General features: G+C 42.0%; 1 protein-coding gene across 2 annotated transcripts in view; it reads left to right on the top strand.

Annotated features, from left to right (window-relative positions):
• The window catches only part of LOC144696600 (dedicator of cytokinesis protein 4-like), a 391,455-nt gene that overhangs the window by 188,303 nt on the left and 185,341 nt on the right, over window positions 1-17,811 (top strand). For both annotated transcript variants that reach the window (XM_078568091.1, XM_078568092.1), the window contains exon 13: window positions 9,799-9,924. In XM_078568091.1, coding sequence (XP_078424217.1) covers window positions 9,799-9,924 — 126 coding nt within the window. The remainder of the gene's footprint in view (window positions 1-9,798; window positions 9,925-17,811) is intronic.

A 17,811-nucleotide genomic window follows, 5' to 3' on the forward strand; every position in this document is an offset into this window, starting at 1 on the left:
TGGCTAACAAAGGAAGTTAAGGATTGTATAAGTTTAAAAGAAAAGACTTTTAAAGTTGCCAGAAATGGTAGTAAACCGGAGGATTGGGAGCATTTTAGAATACAGCAAAGGAGGACCAAGAAACTGATAAAGGGAGAAGAAAATATGAATGTCATCTAGCAAAAAAACATTAAAACGGATGGTATGTAAAAGGAAACTCTTGGCTAAGATAAATGTGGGTTCACAATAGGCAGAGTCAGGAGAATTTGTAATGGGCAATTGAGAAATGGCAGAGAAGCTAAATTATTACTTTGTGTCTTTCTTCACTGAAGAAGATGCAAGAAAGCTCCCAGAATTAGAGATCCAAGGGACTAGGGAGAATGATGAATTGAAGGAATTAGTATTAGTAAGAAGATTGTATTGGAGAAATTAATGGGACGGAAGGTTGATAAGCCTCCGGGACCTGATATTCTACATCCCAGAGTGTTGAAGGAGGTGGCTGTCATGAAGCTGTTAATGTATATAACCTTATTGAAAATTATTTTTTTTTTTTAAATAGAGGGTTCGCCTATGGGTGTGTCTTAATTGGATAAAGACAGCTAGTCTGGGTGCTTTGATGTATACTAGTTTTGAGATGTAAGCAAGTTAGAGTGCATTTGCTTTTTGTTGAATAGAGCATTCAACAAGGGGAGTGAAATCTGGCACCTAGCTAGCAGAAACCAAGCAATGTTTATATCACCAATAAAATTGGTACTATGAAAGGGTTTTATTGTTAGAAGAGGTGGAGTTCAAAGGGGCTGGTGATAGAATGAGAATTTACATTCAATGAGATGTGCTCTGTATAACAGCAGTTTTGTGTATGCAGGGCAGAAGCAATGTCAGATCAAAGCCTGTCAGCCTACCACTATGTCTGCAAAGGAACCAAAGTGAAAGGAACCTCATTTTGAATTTGTAGGTGAAAATGCTTTGCCTGGCGTCTGCTTAAAGTCTATGGGTTGCTGTTGCCTTAGTGGAGATTAGTTTGGGGATTTGTTAAAAGTTACGATAGTAGTAATTTGTAGCCATGTGTATATGTTGAACTTGTGTAAATTAATAAATGTCTCATATAATTTCATATGAAAACCTAGAACTAGTGGTCTTATTCCTGAATTTAGAGCTGCATCTCAAACATACCACTTACAAATATAGGTTATGACAGTTATTTAAAGTTTCCCTGTGGGATTTTTAAATAATTTAGCTTTACCAACTGCTGTGTCATAACAGTAGCTAGAGATAATGGGTGCATTGATGAGCATCTTCCAAAATTTTATTGATTCTGGAATGGTTTCTGCAGATTGGAGGGTAACAAATGTCACCCCACTATTTAAGAAGGAGGGAGAGAGAAATTAGAGAACTGCAGACCTGTTAGCCTTCACTAGTAGGAAAATGCTACAAACTCTGATAAAGGATCTGTTAAATGGACATTTAGATAATAATGATCTGATTGGGCATAGTCAACATGGATTTATGAATGGGAATCATGTTTGATGAACCTTTTGGAGTTTTTTTGAGGATGTTATTAAGAATTGATAAAAGGGGAATCAGTGGATGTAGTGTACTTGGATTTTGAGAAGGCTTTTGATAAATTCCCGCACAGGAGGTTTGTTAGCAAAGTTAAAGCACATGGTATAGGAGATAATTACCAGCATGGATCAAGGATTGGTTAACAGGCAGAAAAAAGTAGGAATAAATGGGTCGTTCTCACATTGGCAGGCTGTGACTAGTGGAGTACTGCAAGGATCCGTACTTGATCCCCAGCTGTTCACAATATACATCAATGCTTTGGATGTGGGAACCAAATGTAATATTTCCAAATTTGCGGATGATACAAAGCTACGTGGGAATGTGTGTTGTGAGGGAGATGCAAAGTGGCTTCAACAGGGATTTGCACAGATGTCGTGAGTAGGCAAGAACATGGCAGATGGAACATAATGTGGAAAAATGTGAGGTTATCCTCTTTTGGTGGGAGGAACAAATGTGCAGAGTATTTCTTAAATGATGAGAGATTAGAAACATTAGATCTACAAAGGGACCTGGGTGTCCTGGTCAATAAGTCACTGAAAGCTAACATGCAGGTGCAGCAAGCAATTAGGAAAGCTAATAGTATGTTAGCCTTTATCGCAAGAGGATTTGGGTACAGGGGTAGTGAAGCCTTCCTTCAATCATATAGAACCTTGATTAGACCACACCTCGAGTACTGTGTGCAGTTTTGGTCCCCTTATCTGAGGAAGGGTATTATTGCCATACAGGGAATGCAACAAAGGTTCACCAGACTTATCCCCTGGATGGCGGGACTGTCCTGTGAAGGGAGATTGGGGGAACTGGGCCTGTATTCTCCAGTGTCTCAAAGAATGAGAGGTGATCTCATTGAAACCTACAAAATACTTGAAGTGATAGACAGGTTGGTACAGGTATGGTTGGGGAGTCTAAAACCAAGGGACAGAATTTCAAAATGAAGGGGAAGCCACTTAGGTCTGAGATGCGGAGAATTATTTTCCTGAGGATGATGAATCCTTAGAATTCTTTACCCCAGAGAACTGTGGAAGCTCAGTCATTGAGTGTATTTTAAGCAGACATTAACAGATATCTAAATACCAATGACATAAAGGGATATGGGGATAGTGTGGGAAAAAGGCATTGAAGTGGATGATCAGCCATGATTGTATGGAATGGTGAAGCAGACTTGATGGGCTGAATGGCCTACTCTACTCTTGCTCCTATGTTCCTATTATTTTGAAGACGATGAGGGGAAGTTATCTCTGGTGTTCTGTCCTCAATCAACATCATAAAAACAGTTGGTCTGGTCATCAGCACAATGGTATTTCTTGGAGTTTGCTGAATGCAAATTAGCTGCTGCATTTCCAACATTACAACAGTGACTACTCTTCAAAAAGTACTACCAACCTTAAAGTGCTTTGAGACATCTGGTGATTGTAAAACAAAAGTGCAATATAAATGCAATCTTCATTTCTTTCATCCATTGCATCCCCTCACTTCTCATTCTTCATGCTTGGTGTCCACTGCACCCCTTCCTTCAAGAAGCACCTTGGAATGTTTTGCTGTTTGAAAAACAGAAACAAAAGTAATTAGTGATGGAAACATTAACTGCTTTTCCACATTCAGAAGCTGTCTGATGTACCATATGTTTCCAGCATTTTCAAATAAGCAGAAAGTAGAAATTTGCAGCACAGAAGGAGGCACATTAAATTTGTAACAAAAGCAGAAATACCTGGAAAAACTCAGTAGGTCTGGCAGCATCGGCGGAGAAGAACAAAGTTGACGTTTCGAGTCCTCATGACCCTTCAGCATCCGCAGTTTTTTGTTTTTATCACATTAAATTTGTGTTAATTCTTACCCAGAGCATTCTAAAGCCAATTCCTTGGTTGTCTCTCCATAGGTCTGTATCTTCCTATATTTTAAATTTTTATCTACTCTTCCCTTAAAAATTGCAGTGGTCTCACTGAAGTATTTCATATGACAAAGCATTCCATGCTCTACCACCTCTCAGCAAATATCAATGTCTTCTAACCTCTGCTCGCTCTTTAGTGACCATTTTAAATTAATGAACCTTTGTCACAGCCAGATTCTTTCCCCTTAGGCTTCTCTGCTGCACAGAATCAAAATATTTTATTTTACACTAGGGGAGGGCATTCTACTAATTGTGCCTTTGTCTCTCTTTCGAAACATCTACGCATTTGGTCACCTTGCCCTGAACTTTCCCAATACTGTCTTAATACTGTTTTCAGGAGTCTTTTGGAGTGGTTTATAATGAGGTAGCGTTTTCTATTATCCCTTTGAGTTGCCCAAATGCTGTGAAATGGAATATTTGTGTAATGTATCTTGTTCGTGTTTCCATATTGCATCCTAGATTATCTTAGTTCCGTCTACCTTCTATTTTGTTTTGTAGTATCAATCTGCAGAAAGAAGTGAGGATTTACTTTCTTTGCTGCAATATTTCACCTAGCTTGGGTAGTGCTGAAAGTGTGTACACAGCTGTCTTTCTTTCTGGGGCAGGATATATTTTTAGTGCCCTCTTGAGCTTCCATTGTTATAGGAACCTTAATATATAATCAATATAATTGTTACTGAAGCATTTTAAGTTTTGTTCCCGTGAAGGCATACTGCTTTATATTGTGCTGTTCTATTTTTGCACGTTTGGGACTGTCTTCCAGCTGTTAATTACTTTAAAAAGCCATTTGCACCTCTCACATCTTCATGCTTTACCATGGATCCATCTTCTGTAACATTAGGTTGCTGTGTTAATGGAAGCCTGGGTATTTGGGTCATAGATTCTAATTGGAATAGCATTAATTCCTTTAACTACTTCAGCAAAACTGCAAGATTCCTAAAAAAGCTGAGTACACAAAAATGAAAAGTAAGATGCCATGATCCTCAGCTTCACAACTTGATGTTTGCTGAAATGGTATGTAAATAATTTCTCCTTATACTTTATTGGAGAATATGTGCTTGCTCCTCCTTTCTGCCCTGATTGCCCAAGTCCTCCTACCATCCATGGTTGTGCTTCTTTGGATTGCAAAGTATAGAGCATTCAACACCAGTAATTTTTTTTAAACTATTTGTTCTTGAGTTGTGGGTGATGCCGGCAAGGCCACAATTATTATCCAACCTTAGTTGCTGTGAGGTGTGGTGGGTTTTCTGTTGGAGCCACTATAGTCCAAGTGAACATGATGCTCCTACAGCAGTGTGAGAGGGAATTCCAGGATGCTGATCAAGTAACAATGAAAAATCTGCAATATTTGTTGAAGTCAGGATGATGTGTAACGAAAATAGAAAACGCTGGAAAGGGAAACAGAGTTAATGTTTCAGGTCTATAACCTTTCATTTGAACTTATGAAAGGTCACAGATCTGAAGCATAAACACTGTGGTTTATCTCTCCACAGCTTCTGCCAGACCTGCTGAGAGTTTCCAGCATTTTCTGTTTTATTTCAGATTTCCAGCAACTGCAGTAGTTTGCTTTTGTGTCAAGCTGGTGTGTGACTTGGCCGGGAACTTAGCGTTGGTTTTCCCACAACATTGTTGCTCTTGCCCTTCTGAGTAAAAGTGACCATGGAGACAAGATGTATTGTAGATGCTTTCTGTTCTCACCTAGCTTCTTAAATTCTTCTTCAAAATGCCAATAGTGTGATGTAGGTGGCTGCATGATCACCATGATATCTGTGTTCTGCTGTTGTTCACAGAGGAACTGTGTTGTAGTGGAGCAGAATTCTTGCATTGTGACGATCATGGGATTGTGTGTGGGGGTCTTTTGCGCCAAGTGCATGCAATCTGTGGCATCTTTGGAATCTTACCACCCAGGAAAAAAAACTGTATTTGATTCTGTTGTCTGTTGCCCCCAGGGAAAGTGGTGAAGTTATTTACCTTGATACATTTCTAAACTTCACAGGAAGTGATGCTGGTGGCAGCTTGGAATGAGCCTTTGACATAGAAGTTTAGAGCTACAGTGATTTTGACACCCCTGGCAATATTGTTGGTATCGTGGCGATTACCTGGAGGGTAGCTTCTGGAAGACAGCATCACTCTGTAAAGTGCCTTAAGGAGAAGAGGGGGAAGGCGGAAAATTGGCAAATATACTTTTTAAACTCATGTACAAGGGATAGAGTTCCAGGTGATCACACTTTTCTGGGAGAAAGATCCACAGGGTGAGGAGTTTTACTGTTGTTTTTGTCCTTAGGTAACAATGTTCTGTTTAATTATAGTTCACAGTTCTGATCAACCAAGTAAACAGTAAAGGGTTTCTCAGCAATAAATATGTAGTTGTTGATCCATTTGTGCATTTGACTAAACTTTAAATAGACTCTCAGAAATTCTGCGAAGCACAGTGCAGTGTAAATGAAGAATGAAACAACAAGGATTTACCAAACTTTTACACTCATTTTTAAGGCTTAAAATAAAAATCTGGTACTTGGAGTAGTTTTGAAGTACAAGGCTTAGTTTTCAACTCTCAATTAGTATCTTGATGCAAACATGACAAATTCTGATAGCTGGTATTAATATCAGACTTGTGCCACTTAAGCTTTGTGCATGTACCATTTGTGGCGGCCTGAATCCATGACTGTTAGATCAGTGTCGTTTAATGTTTGGATCTGTGTTGCAATGCCCTAAGTATTCTGAGTACCTCATTTAATCCCCATTTTGTTATGTTTGAAGACTCTACTGGGCATCAACTGTCGGTTCAAAATTTGTGTCAGCCCAATTTGGTAAAATTTATCTGTAATTGAATGGCATGTTCAGCATTTGTGGAACGGGAACCCAAATTTTTACGGGTTATAATTCTGCATGTTTGTCACCTGGAGTGTTGGAACTTGCATCTCATTATTTTTAAAACAATGTTTCACCTTTATGTGCTGGGGACTTGCTTGTCTGGTATTACTGCATCTTGCTGAAGTATAATTTACATTTCGATCCCAACAGATTTTAACTTGTTCCTTGCTGAATTTTTCTATGTATGACTTTATTTGTTTGCAATCATCTTTTAACTTTAAACCCTCCTTTGATTTGGAATATTATGTGGACAATGTCAATAAAATTGCTTGACTTAGATTATTGATTGCAGAATTTCTGACAGGAATTTTCAATATAGAAATGGTCCTCAGTCATATCCAGACTGCCATATTTTTTTGTTCCAAGTATCCAAATATGAAGTGCAAATCATTGAACAAACTTCATTTCCCACTTTCATTTTCTTGCACATACTTCTAGTTTTTTGGGCGAACTTTCTGGCAGTCAATGGCAAATGACATGATGAGGGTGGAATACTTCACTTTTGGTACCCAGTGTCAGCATCATACATTCTTCAGAGATTGACAAGCATGGCCAAATGTGGAATAAAAGTAACTACTGTCTGCCCCAACAATAAGCCTTAACTCTAGCGCATCCAAACTAAGACCCATGGGCCATTTGTTGCTATGCAGAGAATGTTTTATGAAAATTAATGGGAACATTGCCTTAAACTCTAAGTGACCAGCATGGCTCTATGGCAGATGTCTAAGACAAAAAGCTTGGATACTTTCTCAGAATAACATTGAATAGGGCATTGACATGAGTTTTTATTTTTCAATGCCAACAATTCTCATTGGATATCTCTAATGCCAATTCCGCAGTCTGGACTTGAATGTTGTAGAAGCTGGTTGGATGCAAATCCAGTTCACATGAGATGCTTGGAATGAGAAAAAGCTTTAAATATATCAGTTTGGATTGGATCCAGAACCAAGTCTTGGAAGGCAAAGGGCAGGTTACTAACTTGCTCCACCACCCCACATACCACTACTTGGTTATTTTATACAGTTTGAAGAAATAAGAAAGTGGTTCGTTGCTAGATGGAGCATTGCATTTTTTAAATTCTTTCATTGGATGTGGGCATTGCTGGCTAGGCCAGCATTTATTCCTCATCCCTCATTGCCCTTGAGAAGGTGGTGATGAGCTGCCACCATGAACCGCTGCAGTCTGGGGTGTAGGTACACCAACAGTGCTGTTAAGGAGGGCATTCCAGGATTTTGACCTAGCGGCAGTGAAAGAATGGTGATATATTTCCAAGCCAGGATGGTGAGTGGCTTGGAGGGGAGCTTCCAGGTGGTGGTGTTCCCATGTGTCTGCTGCCCTTGCCTTCTAGATGGTAATGGTCATGGGTTTGGAAGGTGCTGTCTAAGGAGGCTTGGTGACTTCCTGAAATGCACCTTGTTGATGGTACACACTGCTGCCACTGTGTTCCGGTGGTGGAGAGAGTGTTTGTAGGTGGGGTGCCAATCAAGTGGGCTGTTTTGTCCTAGATGGTGTCAATCTGCTTGTGTTGTTGGAGCTGCGTTCATCCAGGCAAGTGGACAGTATTCGATCACACTCTGACTTGTGCCTTGTAGATGGTGAACAGGCTTTGAGGAGTCAGGAGATGTGTTCCTCGCTGCAGGTTTCCTAGACTCTGACCTGCTGTTGTAGCCACAGTACTTATATGGCTAGTGCAGTTCAGTTTCTGGTCAATTGTATCCCCCAGGATATAGGGGATTCAGCGATAGTAATGTCATTGAGTGTCAAGGGATGATGGTTGGATTCTCTTGTTGGAGATGGTCATTGCCTGGCACTTGGGCGGCGGGAATGTTACTGGCCACTTGTCAGCCCAAGCCTGGAAATTGTCAGGTCTTGCTACACTTGGACATGGACTGCTTCAGCATTTGAGGAGTTGCAAATGGTGCTGAACATTGGGCCATCATAAGTGAATATCCCCACTTCTGACCTTATGATGGAAAGAAGGTCATTGATGAAGCAGCTGAAGATGGTTTGGCCTTGGACACTACCCTGAGGAAATCCTGCAGTGATATCCTGGAACTGCAGTGATTAAGCTCCAACAACCACAACCATCTTCCTTTATGCGAGGTATTTCCCCTGATTCCCATTGACTCCAGTTTTGCTATGGCTGCTTGATGCCACACTTGGTGAGAAGCTGCCTTGAACACCTCTGGAGTTCAGTTCTTTTGTCCATGTTTGACTAAGGCTGTGATAAAGTCAGGAGCCCTTGCAGGACCCAAACTAAGCATCAGTGAGCAGATCAGTTCTAAATGAGTGCCGTTTTGATAGCGCTGTTGATGACCGCTTCTATCACTTTACTGACGATCGAGAGTAGACTGATGGGGTGGTAATTGGTTGGGTTGGATTTGTTCTGCTTTTTGTGTACAGGACATACCTGGGCAATTTTCCATATTGCCAGGTAGATGCCAGTGTTGTAGCTGTACTGGAACAGCTTGGCTAGGGGTGCAGAAAATCCTGGGGCACTAGCCTTCAGTACTATTGCTGGAATATTGTCTGGACCCTTAGCTTTGCAGAATCCAGTGCCTTCAGCTGTTTCTTGACATCACGTGGAGTGAATCGAATTGTCTGAGGATTGGCACCTGTGATGCTGAGGACCTCCGGAGGAGGCCGAGATGGATCATCCACTTGGCACTTCTGGCTGAAAGTTGGTGCAAATGCTTCGGCCTTATCTTTTGCACTGATGTGCTGGGCTCCCCCATCATTGAGGATGGGGATATATGTGGAGCCGCCTCCTCCAGTAAGTTGTTTAATTGCCAATCACCATTCACGACTAGATGTGGCAGGGCTGCAGAACTTATGCAATGATAGTTAATGTTGGTATGAAATTGCAATGCAGGACGGCTGAGGACGACAGCTCTTGTAGATCTTTTCTTAGTCTCGTGTGGTCAATCCTGCGCAATCTGTGTAAGTATATAAACATCAGACCTTGTAACTTCTGAAAAGCCTGTTGTGATGGATTTCATCCCAGTGATGTGCTTCAGAAGCACTGTTTAGTTTGATTGCTCTAAATAAGAAAGCAGTGATCCCTGGATGAGATACCTTGTCATGGTGCTCTTAGCAATTGAGACTGTAAAGGTAACTATCTTAATTTGCTGAATTAAAAGTAAAGCTAAATTAAATGTGGAAATTACCTTTAATAAATATGAATTAAATTCAAGAATTGTCACTAGTTTGATAAGAAGGAGCAATAAAAGTAGTGCACAAAATGTGGTACAATGGAGTGCGATAAGCATTTGATCGAAGTGTAGATTTTAAATGTAGCACTCTTGATTTCCATTACAAATAATCTTAACTGAAGCATAATTCTAAGAATGATTTGTTTTCCTCAAAAATCATTGTGCAATCATTAGGTTTTAGTCTTGTTTTCTAGCTGAGCTCCTGTACTATTGCAGAAGATTTTCTGTTAAGGAGTGAGCCAATTTCCATAAAATTTCAACATGTTGTGTCTGTTCTTGTTAAAGGCTTGTCTGTTGCACTACAGTTGCTGCATGGAGATATTGATCAGATCCGGCGAGAGTACCCGGTCTTGTTCACAAGAGGTGTGGCTATCACCAGAAAATTGGGCTTCTCTGATATTATAATGCCAGGTAAGTTTGAAAAATGCAAGTGCAGGGATAATACTGAAACAGTCTTGGCAATTGTTGCATTTCATTTTCTGTCTTCACAGATTAGCTTGTGGCTATCACAAGATCTTGGAGGTAATTTACCAGCATTTTAAAGCAATATACTTTCTCTTTTTCTGGAGAATTTCATGCAATACAAAACATGACAAAAATGAGAGTTTACAAATTATTTACTTGAAATTACCTTTTCACTAATAGTTAGCTTAAAGATTTTGAATTACTTGTATAGTATATACAGTCAGGAATGAAAAAGGCTAACATTTTAATCCTATTCAGTGATAGTGGAAGGTTGTTCATTCAAGTCCCACTCCAAAGATTTCACATAATCAGCGTTCAAACTTTAGTGCAGTACTGAGAGAATGCTGCACTGTTAAACGACCCATCTTTCAGATCTGTCCTCTCAAGTGAATGTTAAAGATCCCATGGCACTATTCAAAGAAGAACAGGGAAATTCTCCTTGATGTCCTGGCCATTATTTAACCCTCAACCAATATCCTTTTTTTTAAAAAAAATGTTATCTAATCATTATTTGATTGATGTTGTTTGGACCTTGCTGTGTGCAATTTGGCTGCGATGTTTTCCTCCATTACAACAGTAACTATACTTCAAAAGTATTTCATTGGCTGTAAAGCGCTTTGGGGCAAACCCAAAGTTTGTCAAAGGCGCTATATAAATCCAAGTGCGTCTTTTCTTGATAATTTTTCTCTTAAAGAATATGTTACCTTCAGAACATTAAGGCCTTTTTTTTGTAGTGCTTGTACATGGCATGTGGTCATTGCTGGCAAAGCCATCATTTTTTGCCCATCCCTAATTGCCCTTGAGAAGGTGGTGGTGAGCTGCTTCCTTAACCACAGCAGTCCTTGTGGTGTACGGACACCCACAGTGGTGTTAGGGTTAGAGTTCTAGGATTTGGAACCAGAGACAATGTTAGGAAATAGAGATAGTTTAAGTCAGTTATGTGTACTTGGGTGTGTTAGAAATGAAGTTTGGTTTGTACTTCTGTATTTGTGTGGTAAGAAAGGGAGAATTTGAGTTTTAGTTTCACTTAAAAAGATGTCTGCATTGTAATGAGATTTTGATTCTTGAAGGGAAGGTAAAACAAACAAGGTAGGAAAAAATCTGTGATGTTGCCTAGCAACAGGAGGCCCCACACAGACAGCTTTGGTTCAGTTTGGTTGCAGTTGGTCAGTGGGCTTCAAGGCTGAAAGATGTTGCCAGCAGAAGCAGCATAGCAGAGGAACAGATAGCAAGTCCCAAACTTAAGTTGAAGCCAGCTGCCAGGAGAAACTGGACACCAAGAAGGAACTGCAGGAGCAGGTTCCCAGAAACTAAAGAAGAAAGCCCCAAAATCCAGGGGAGTGGAACAGGAAAGGTCCAATGAGAACAGTTAAATCAAAGGACAAGAACAGGATTCTTGAAAAGATCCTGCTGAGTGAAGTTGAGTGAGGAGCAAAGAAAGGCTCCAAACTTAAAGGGAGAAAGCTGCAGGATGCAGATTTAAATCAATATCGGCTTGCGAGAAGCCGGAAGCTCCAAAGGGACAGCCAAAGGCCTGTAAATCTTTGCTGTGGGCAGGTGAAGCAGTGGTGTTCAGTTGGCATGGCTGAGCATTTGAGAGAGTGCATGGAAGAAAGCTTGAATGCACATCGCGATCCAAGGGAGAGGGACATCGGAAGGAGAGGTCGAAACCCTGGTGGTGGACATCTGAGAGCAAGCATCGGTTTGGGACAAGACACCAAAGTGAGTTTTTGGAGAGTGGGGATTTGAAAACCTCGGTTGGCTCAAGGTTTGACAAGCATCAGGGGGGAGTTGAGAGATCCGTAGCATCTGTTTGGGGTGGCATCTGTCACTTGGTTTCAGAGGGCGTGTCTAACCGCAAGTTGCCTATTGGCTTACGTGGACTGTGTACTCACTGTGAACATTAAAGTATGAGATAGCTTTTATTACTTCTGTTATCCTTATATATCTGTAAAGGTGTAGTTGGGGGTGAAGGAGTATTGTAACATAGTTCATCTTTTCTTGTTTAATAAATGTTTTATTCTTCTGTTAAAAGTTCAGCAGCTGACTCCTGTGACTCTGTTCAGTAGCCACTCTCCACATATCTAAAGAAAAAATAAAAGTTAGCATCTATGAAGCTGGGATATGGCTTGTCTGGTTGCAACATCAGCTGGGATCATCATAACAGTGAAGGAATGGCCGTATATTTCCATGTCAAGGTGATATGTGACTTGGAAGAGAATTTGCACATGTTGATGCTCCCATGCACCTGCTGCCCTTGTCCTTCTAAGTGGTAGAGGTTGTGGGTTTGGAATATGCTTTTAAAGAACCCTTAGCAAGATGCTAGAGTACATCTTATGGATGGTACACAGGGCAGCCACTGTGTGCTGGTGGTAGAGGGAGTGAATGTTTAAGGTAGTGGATGGGTGCCATTCAAATGGGTTGCTTTGGTCTCGACAGTGTTGAAATTCCTGAGTGTTGTTGGAGCTGCACGCATCCAGGCAAATGGAGAGTATTCCATCTCACTCCTGAATTGTGCCTTATAGACAGCGGATAGGCTTTTGGGAATCAAGAGGTAAGTTACTGAAATAGCCTGTGTTTTAGAGATTATTAGATGCTGACTAACAAGTTTCTTGGGTTAAAAATTGAAGGAGGCAACATTGGTCACTGACTAGTAAGTTATTTATTTGGGGAGGGATGATCACAGCTAACTTTGGTGCAAATGCAGATGCTCTCCTCTGGTGTGATCGTAGGTATGTGCAGGTAGGTGCTCTTTGCGCCGTTCCCCTTCATTGCAGCTCCACTTTCCTCAGGCTAAGCTCCTCCCCGATGGCTTTTTTGTGGGTAGGATGAAATGGGGCTGGTGAGGGTTGAAGGCAGTGAGATTAAAGAATTCTGAGTTGGGAGCTGTAAAGGGATTATATTTTGTGTGCCAGCTACTTTTTAAACCTTTTTGCTTCACCATTTTAATGACTTGAGTTCGTTAGTTCAGTAAACACATGTAAGTTTCACAATTTACATGACTGACTTTGCTTTCAAATGTTTGTCAATTCTCAATCTAAACACAACAAATTCAACTGAGTAAAATCAGCTATAGAAAAACCTCAAAATTTTGCAATTTAAATTTGCAAATTCACAAAAAATGCACTTCAGCAGCAGGGTCACCATCCCTGTTGGCTGTGCAAAGTTACCATGTTTAACTGGCATTCTAATTATGTCGTTAATTTGAACTTAGCATTTAGATCTGGTGAAGCTATTGAGTGGTATTTCCTTTCCCAAAAAAAGCTTTTACAAAAGAGCTTTATTTGTATCTCTATTTTGAATGACAACACCAGAGTTACAAGAGCTATTGCAAACTGAGGTTAACTTTTTGATTATTTCACAGACTTGAATCATTTCTCCGAAATAAATATATTATGATTCTATGAAATAAAATTAATTGCCTTTTTAATTTAAATTTCAGTAAGTAGGAGAAAGGAAGAAAGCTTCCTCCACCACTGGAGCACAGTGGCAGCAGTGTGTACCACCTACAAGATGCACTGCAGCGACTCACCAAGGCTCCTTCAGCATCAGTGCCTTATCATATGTTCAGGACATGGCAAAGCACCACAATCGATGGATTGATGTTGGGATGTTAATTGAAGAATTAGTGTTGTCAGGACAGTGGGAGGACTTGTTGCTTTTTTCTGGACAGTGCATTAACGTAGGATAGTGCCTTCGTTTAATATGATCCAGAATCCAAAAGTTGATAACAGGCCTCAAAAAAGTCACCAACAAAATACCTTCTGTCAGTTTTGCTCAGTTGGTGTGACTCTCAACTTTGAGCTGGAAGGTCATGAAGTCAGACCTGACTCCAAATCTTTTGCCATCTCTGTATTTATGACCTTCCCTGAATCATAAGGTCAGAAGTGGGGATGTTAACTGATGATTGCACAATCTTCAGCGATTCCTCAAATATTGAAGCAGTCCATGTCCATATGCAGCAAGACCTAGACAACATTCAGGCTTGGGCTGATAAGTGACAAATAATATTTGTGCCACATAAATGCCAGGCAATGACCATCTCCAACAAGAGAGAATTCAAACATCTCCCCTTGACATTCAATGGAATTACCATCGCTGAATCTCCCACTGTCAACACCCTGGGGGTTACCATTGACCAGAAACTGAACTGTCTACCTATATAAATACTGTGGCACAAGAGCACAAGAGCACCCCAGAGGCTGGGAATTTGCAGCAATTAACTCACCACCTGACTCCCCAAAGCCTGTCCCGCATCGACAAGGCACAAGTCAGGAGTGTGATGGATTATTCCCACTTAGCTGGATGAGTGCAGCTTCAACAACACTCAAGAAGCTCAACACTATCCAGGACAAAGCAGCCCGCTTGATTGGCATCCCATTCGGCACTTAAACATTCCGTACCTCCACCACTGGAGCACAGTGGCAGCAGTGTGTACCATCTACAAGATACACTGCAGCGACTCACCAAGTCTCCTTCAGCACCACCTTCCAAAACGTGACCTCTACTTGCTAGAAGGGTAAGGGCAACAGATGTGTGGGAACACCACCTGCAAGCTCCCCTCCAAGCCCCACACCCCATCCTGACTTGGAGCCACATTGCCATTCCTTCACTGTCGCTGGCTCAAAATCCTGGAACTCCAGCGCTGTGGGTGTGCTTTGACTGCATGGACTGCAGCATTTCAAGAAAGCACCACCTTCTCGAGGGCAATTAAGGTTGGGCAACAAATGCTGGCCGAGTCGATGACACCCACAAGACTGTGAAAGAATAAAAAAAATTCCGGTATTGCAGTGCTATCTGACATCTCATTTCCTACCATCCATAAACTTAAGCTCACCTAAAAATCTCCTGCCTGTATCCTATTCTGCTGCAAGTCCTGCTAATACACCGCCTCTGTCCTTGCTGACCTACATTGACACTTGAGTCTGAGAGCATCGTGGATAGCACGTTTAGAGAGCTGGTCACACCGCAGATGAAGGGACTTGAGGAAGGAAGGGAATGGGTGACCACCAAGCAGTCCAAGAGAAACAGGCAGGTAGTTCAGGAGTCCCCTGGGGTCCCGCTCGCAAATCAGTATTCCGTTTTGGAGGCTGATGAGGGCGCTGGTTCCTCCAGGGAGTGTGGACAGAGCCAAGCTTCTGGCACCACAACCAGCCTGTCTGTACAGGAGGGGAGGAAGGGAGGAAGAGCAATAGTAATAGGGGATTCTATAGTCAGGGGAACAGATGGGCGCTACTGTGGCCATCAACATGACTCCAGGATGGTATGTTGCCTCCCTGGTGCCATGGTCTGGGATGTCACTGAACAGCTGCAGGGCATCCTGAAGGGGGAGGGTGATAAGGCAGAGGTCATGGTACATGTTGGTACCAATGACATGGGTAGAAAGAGGGATGAGGTCTTGCATCAAGAATTCAAGGAGTTAGGCAGTAGACTAAAAAGCAAGACCTCTCGGGTTGTAATCTCTGCATTACTCCCAGTGCCACGTGCTAGCGAGCTCAGAAATAGGAGAACAGCACAGATGAATACGTGGCTTAAGAGTTGGGGCAGGAGGGAGGGTTTTAGATTCCTGGATCACTGGGACCGTTTCTGGGGAAGGTGGGACCTGTCCAAGCGGGACGGTCTCCATCTGAACCAGAGTGGGACTAACATCCTTGTGCTGTTGGGAGGAGTTTAAACTAATTCCGCAGAGGGAGGGGACACAGAATGTTAGCAGATTAGGGACACATCATAATACAGTAAAACAACCAAGTCAGAGGGAGTACAGCTGCAATAAGCTTCAAGGGAGTAAGGCAAGGCTGGATGGCCTCTACTTTAATGCCAGGAGTATTACAGGTAAAATGGATGAGTTAAGGGTGAGGATTGACATGTGGAATTGTGACATAGTAGCCATCACTGAGATGTGGTTGAGGGATGGGCAGGATTGGCAGCTCAAAATTCCGGGATATAGAATCTTCAGGCGAGACGGGAGGGGGTAAAAGAGGAGGCGGCATTGCATTATTAGTCAAGGAGTCAGTTACTGCAGTAAGGAGAGATGATATCTTGGAGGGGACATCGATGAAGCTTTGTGGGTAGAGCTTAGTAATAAAAAAGGGGCAATCACATTATTAGGTGTTTATTATAGACCCCCAGATAGTCAGCGGGAAATTGAGGAGCAAATATGTGCACAATTTGAGGAGGTGTGTAAAAACAATAACAATAGGGTAATTATGTTAGGTGATTTCAACTTTCCCAACATTAATTGGGATAGACATAGTGTTAAGGGCTTGGATGGAGTGGATTTCTTGAAATGTGTACAGGACAACTTTTTAGGTCAATATGTAGAGGGTCCAACAAGGGACGGTGCATTGCTGGACCTAATTCTGGGGAATAAAGCCAGACGGGTGGCTGAGGTGGTGGTGGGGGAGCATTTTAGTGATAGCGACCACAACATGGTACAGTTTAAGTCTGTTATGGACAAGGAAATTGACAAGTTGCAAAAAATGTTTTGGATTGAGGGAGAGTGGATTTTAGTAAAATAAGGCAGGATCTGGCCAAGGTAGACTGGGAACAGTCACTTGTGGGAAAGTCTACAGAGGAACAGTGGGGGCTATTCAAAAAGGAAATGGGGAGGGTACAGGCTCAACCTGTTCCTTCGAGGATGATAGGAAGGAGTAACAAGCCCAGAGAACCATGGATGACCAGAGATATTTAGGTTACGATGAGAAGGAAAAGAGAGGCTTTTAGCAGGTACAAAGGAAGCAAATCAGCAGACGCATTAGTGGAGTGCAGACAGTGCAGGGTGGAGCTTAAGAAAGCAATTAGGAGAGCAAAGAGGGGATATGAGAAAGCTCTGGCTGGTAAAAGTAGGGAAAATCCCAAGATATTCTATAAGTGTATCAATGGGAAGAGGATAACCAGGGAAAGAATAGGGACCAAGGGGGCAATCTATGGGTGGAGCCAGAGGACCTCGCTAGAGTGTTGAATGAATACTTCATGTCCGTCTTCACCCAAGACAATGAGGATGAAGGTATCGAACTCAGGGAGAGAGACTGCGAGGTTCTTAAGCAAATTGATATAGGGAGTGACAAGGTATTGGAGGTGTTGGCAGGCTTAAAAGTGGACAAATCTCCAGGTCCGGATGATTTGTGTCCCAGGCTGCTGAGGGAGGCAAGGGAGGACATTGCAGGGGCTCTGACCCAAATTTTTAATTCCTCTCTGACCACAGGGGACATGCCAGAGGACTGGGGAACAGCTAATGTGGTTCTGCTATTTAAGAAGGGTTGTAGAGGTAAGCCAGGGAACTACAGGCCAGTGAGTCTCACGTCAGTGGTAGGGAAACTATTGGAGAAAGTTCTGAAAGAGAGTATCTATCTCCACTTGGAGAGGCAAGGTTTGATTAGGGATTGTCAGCATGGCTTTGTCAGAGGGAGGTCATGCCTAACAAATTTGATTGAATTTTTTGAGGAGGTGACCAGGTGTGTAGATGAGGGTAGTGCAGTTGATGTAGTTTGTATGGATTTCAGCAAAGCCTTTGACAAAGTCCCACATGGGAGACTTATAAAGAAGGCAAAGGCACATGGGATACAGGGTAATTTGATAAAGTGGATTCAAAATTGGCTTACTTGTAGGAGACAAAGGGTGATAACAGAAGGATGCTTTAGTGACTGGAAGCCAGTGTCCAGTGACGTACCACAGGGATCTATGCTCAGTCCCCTATTATTTGTCATTTATACAAACGACATAGATGACTATGTGGGGGGTAGGATTATTAAGTTTACAGATGACACAAAGATTGGCCGGGTGGCTAACAGTAAGGTTGAGTGTCTTGGTCTACAGGAAGATATAGACGGGATG

The sequence above is a fragment of the Cetorhinus maximus genome, chromosome 22 (genome assembly GCF_964194155.1).
Source record: "Cetorhinus maximus chromosome 22, sCetMax3.hap1.1, whole genome shotgun sequence".
Taxonomy (NCBI): Eukaryota; Metazoa; Chordata; class Chondrichthyes; order Lamniformes; family Cetorhinidae; genus Cetorhinus; species Cetorhinus maximus.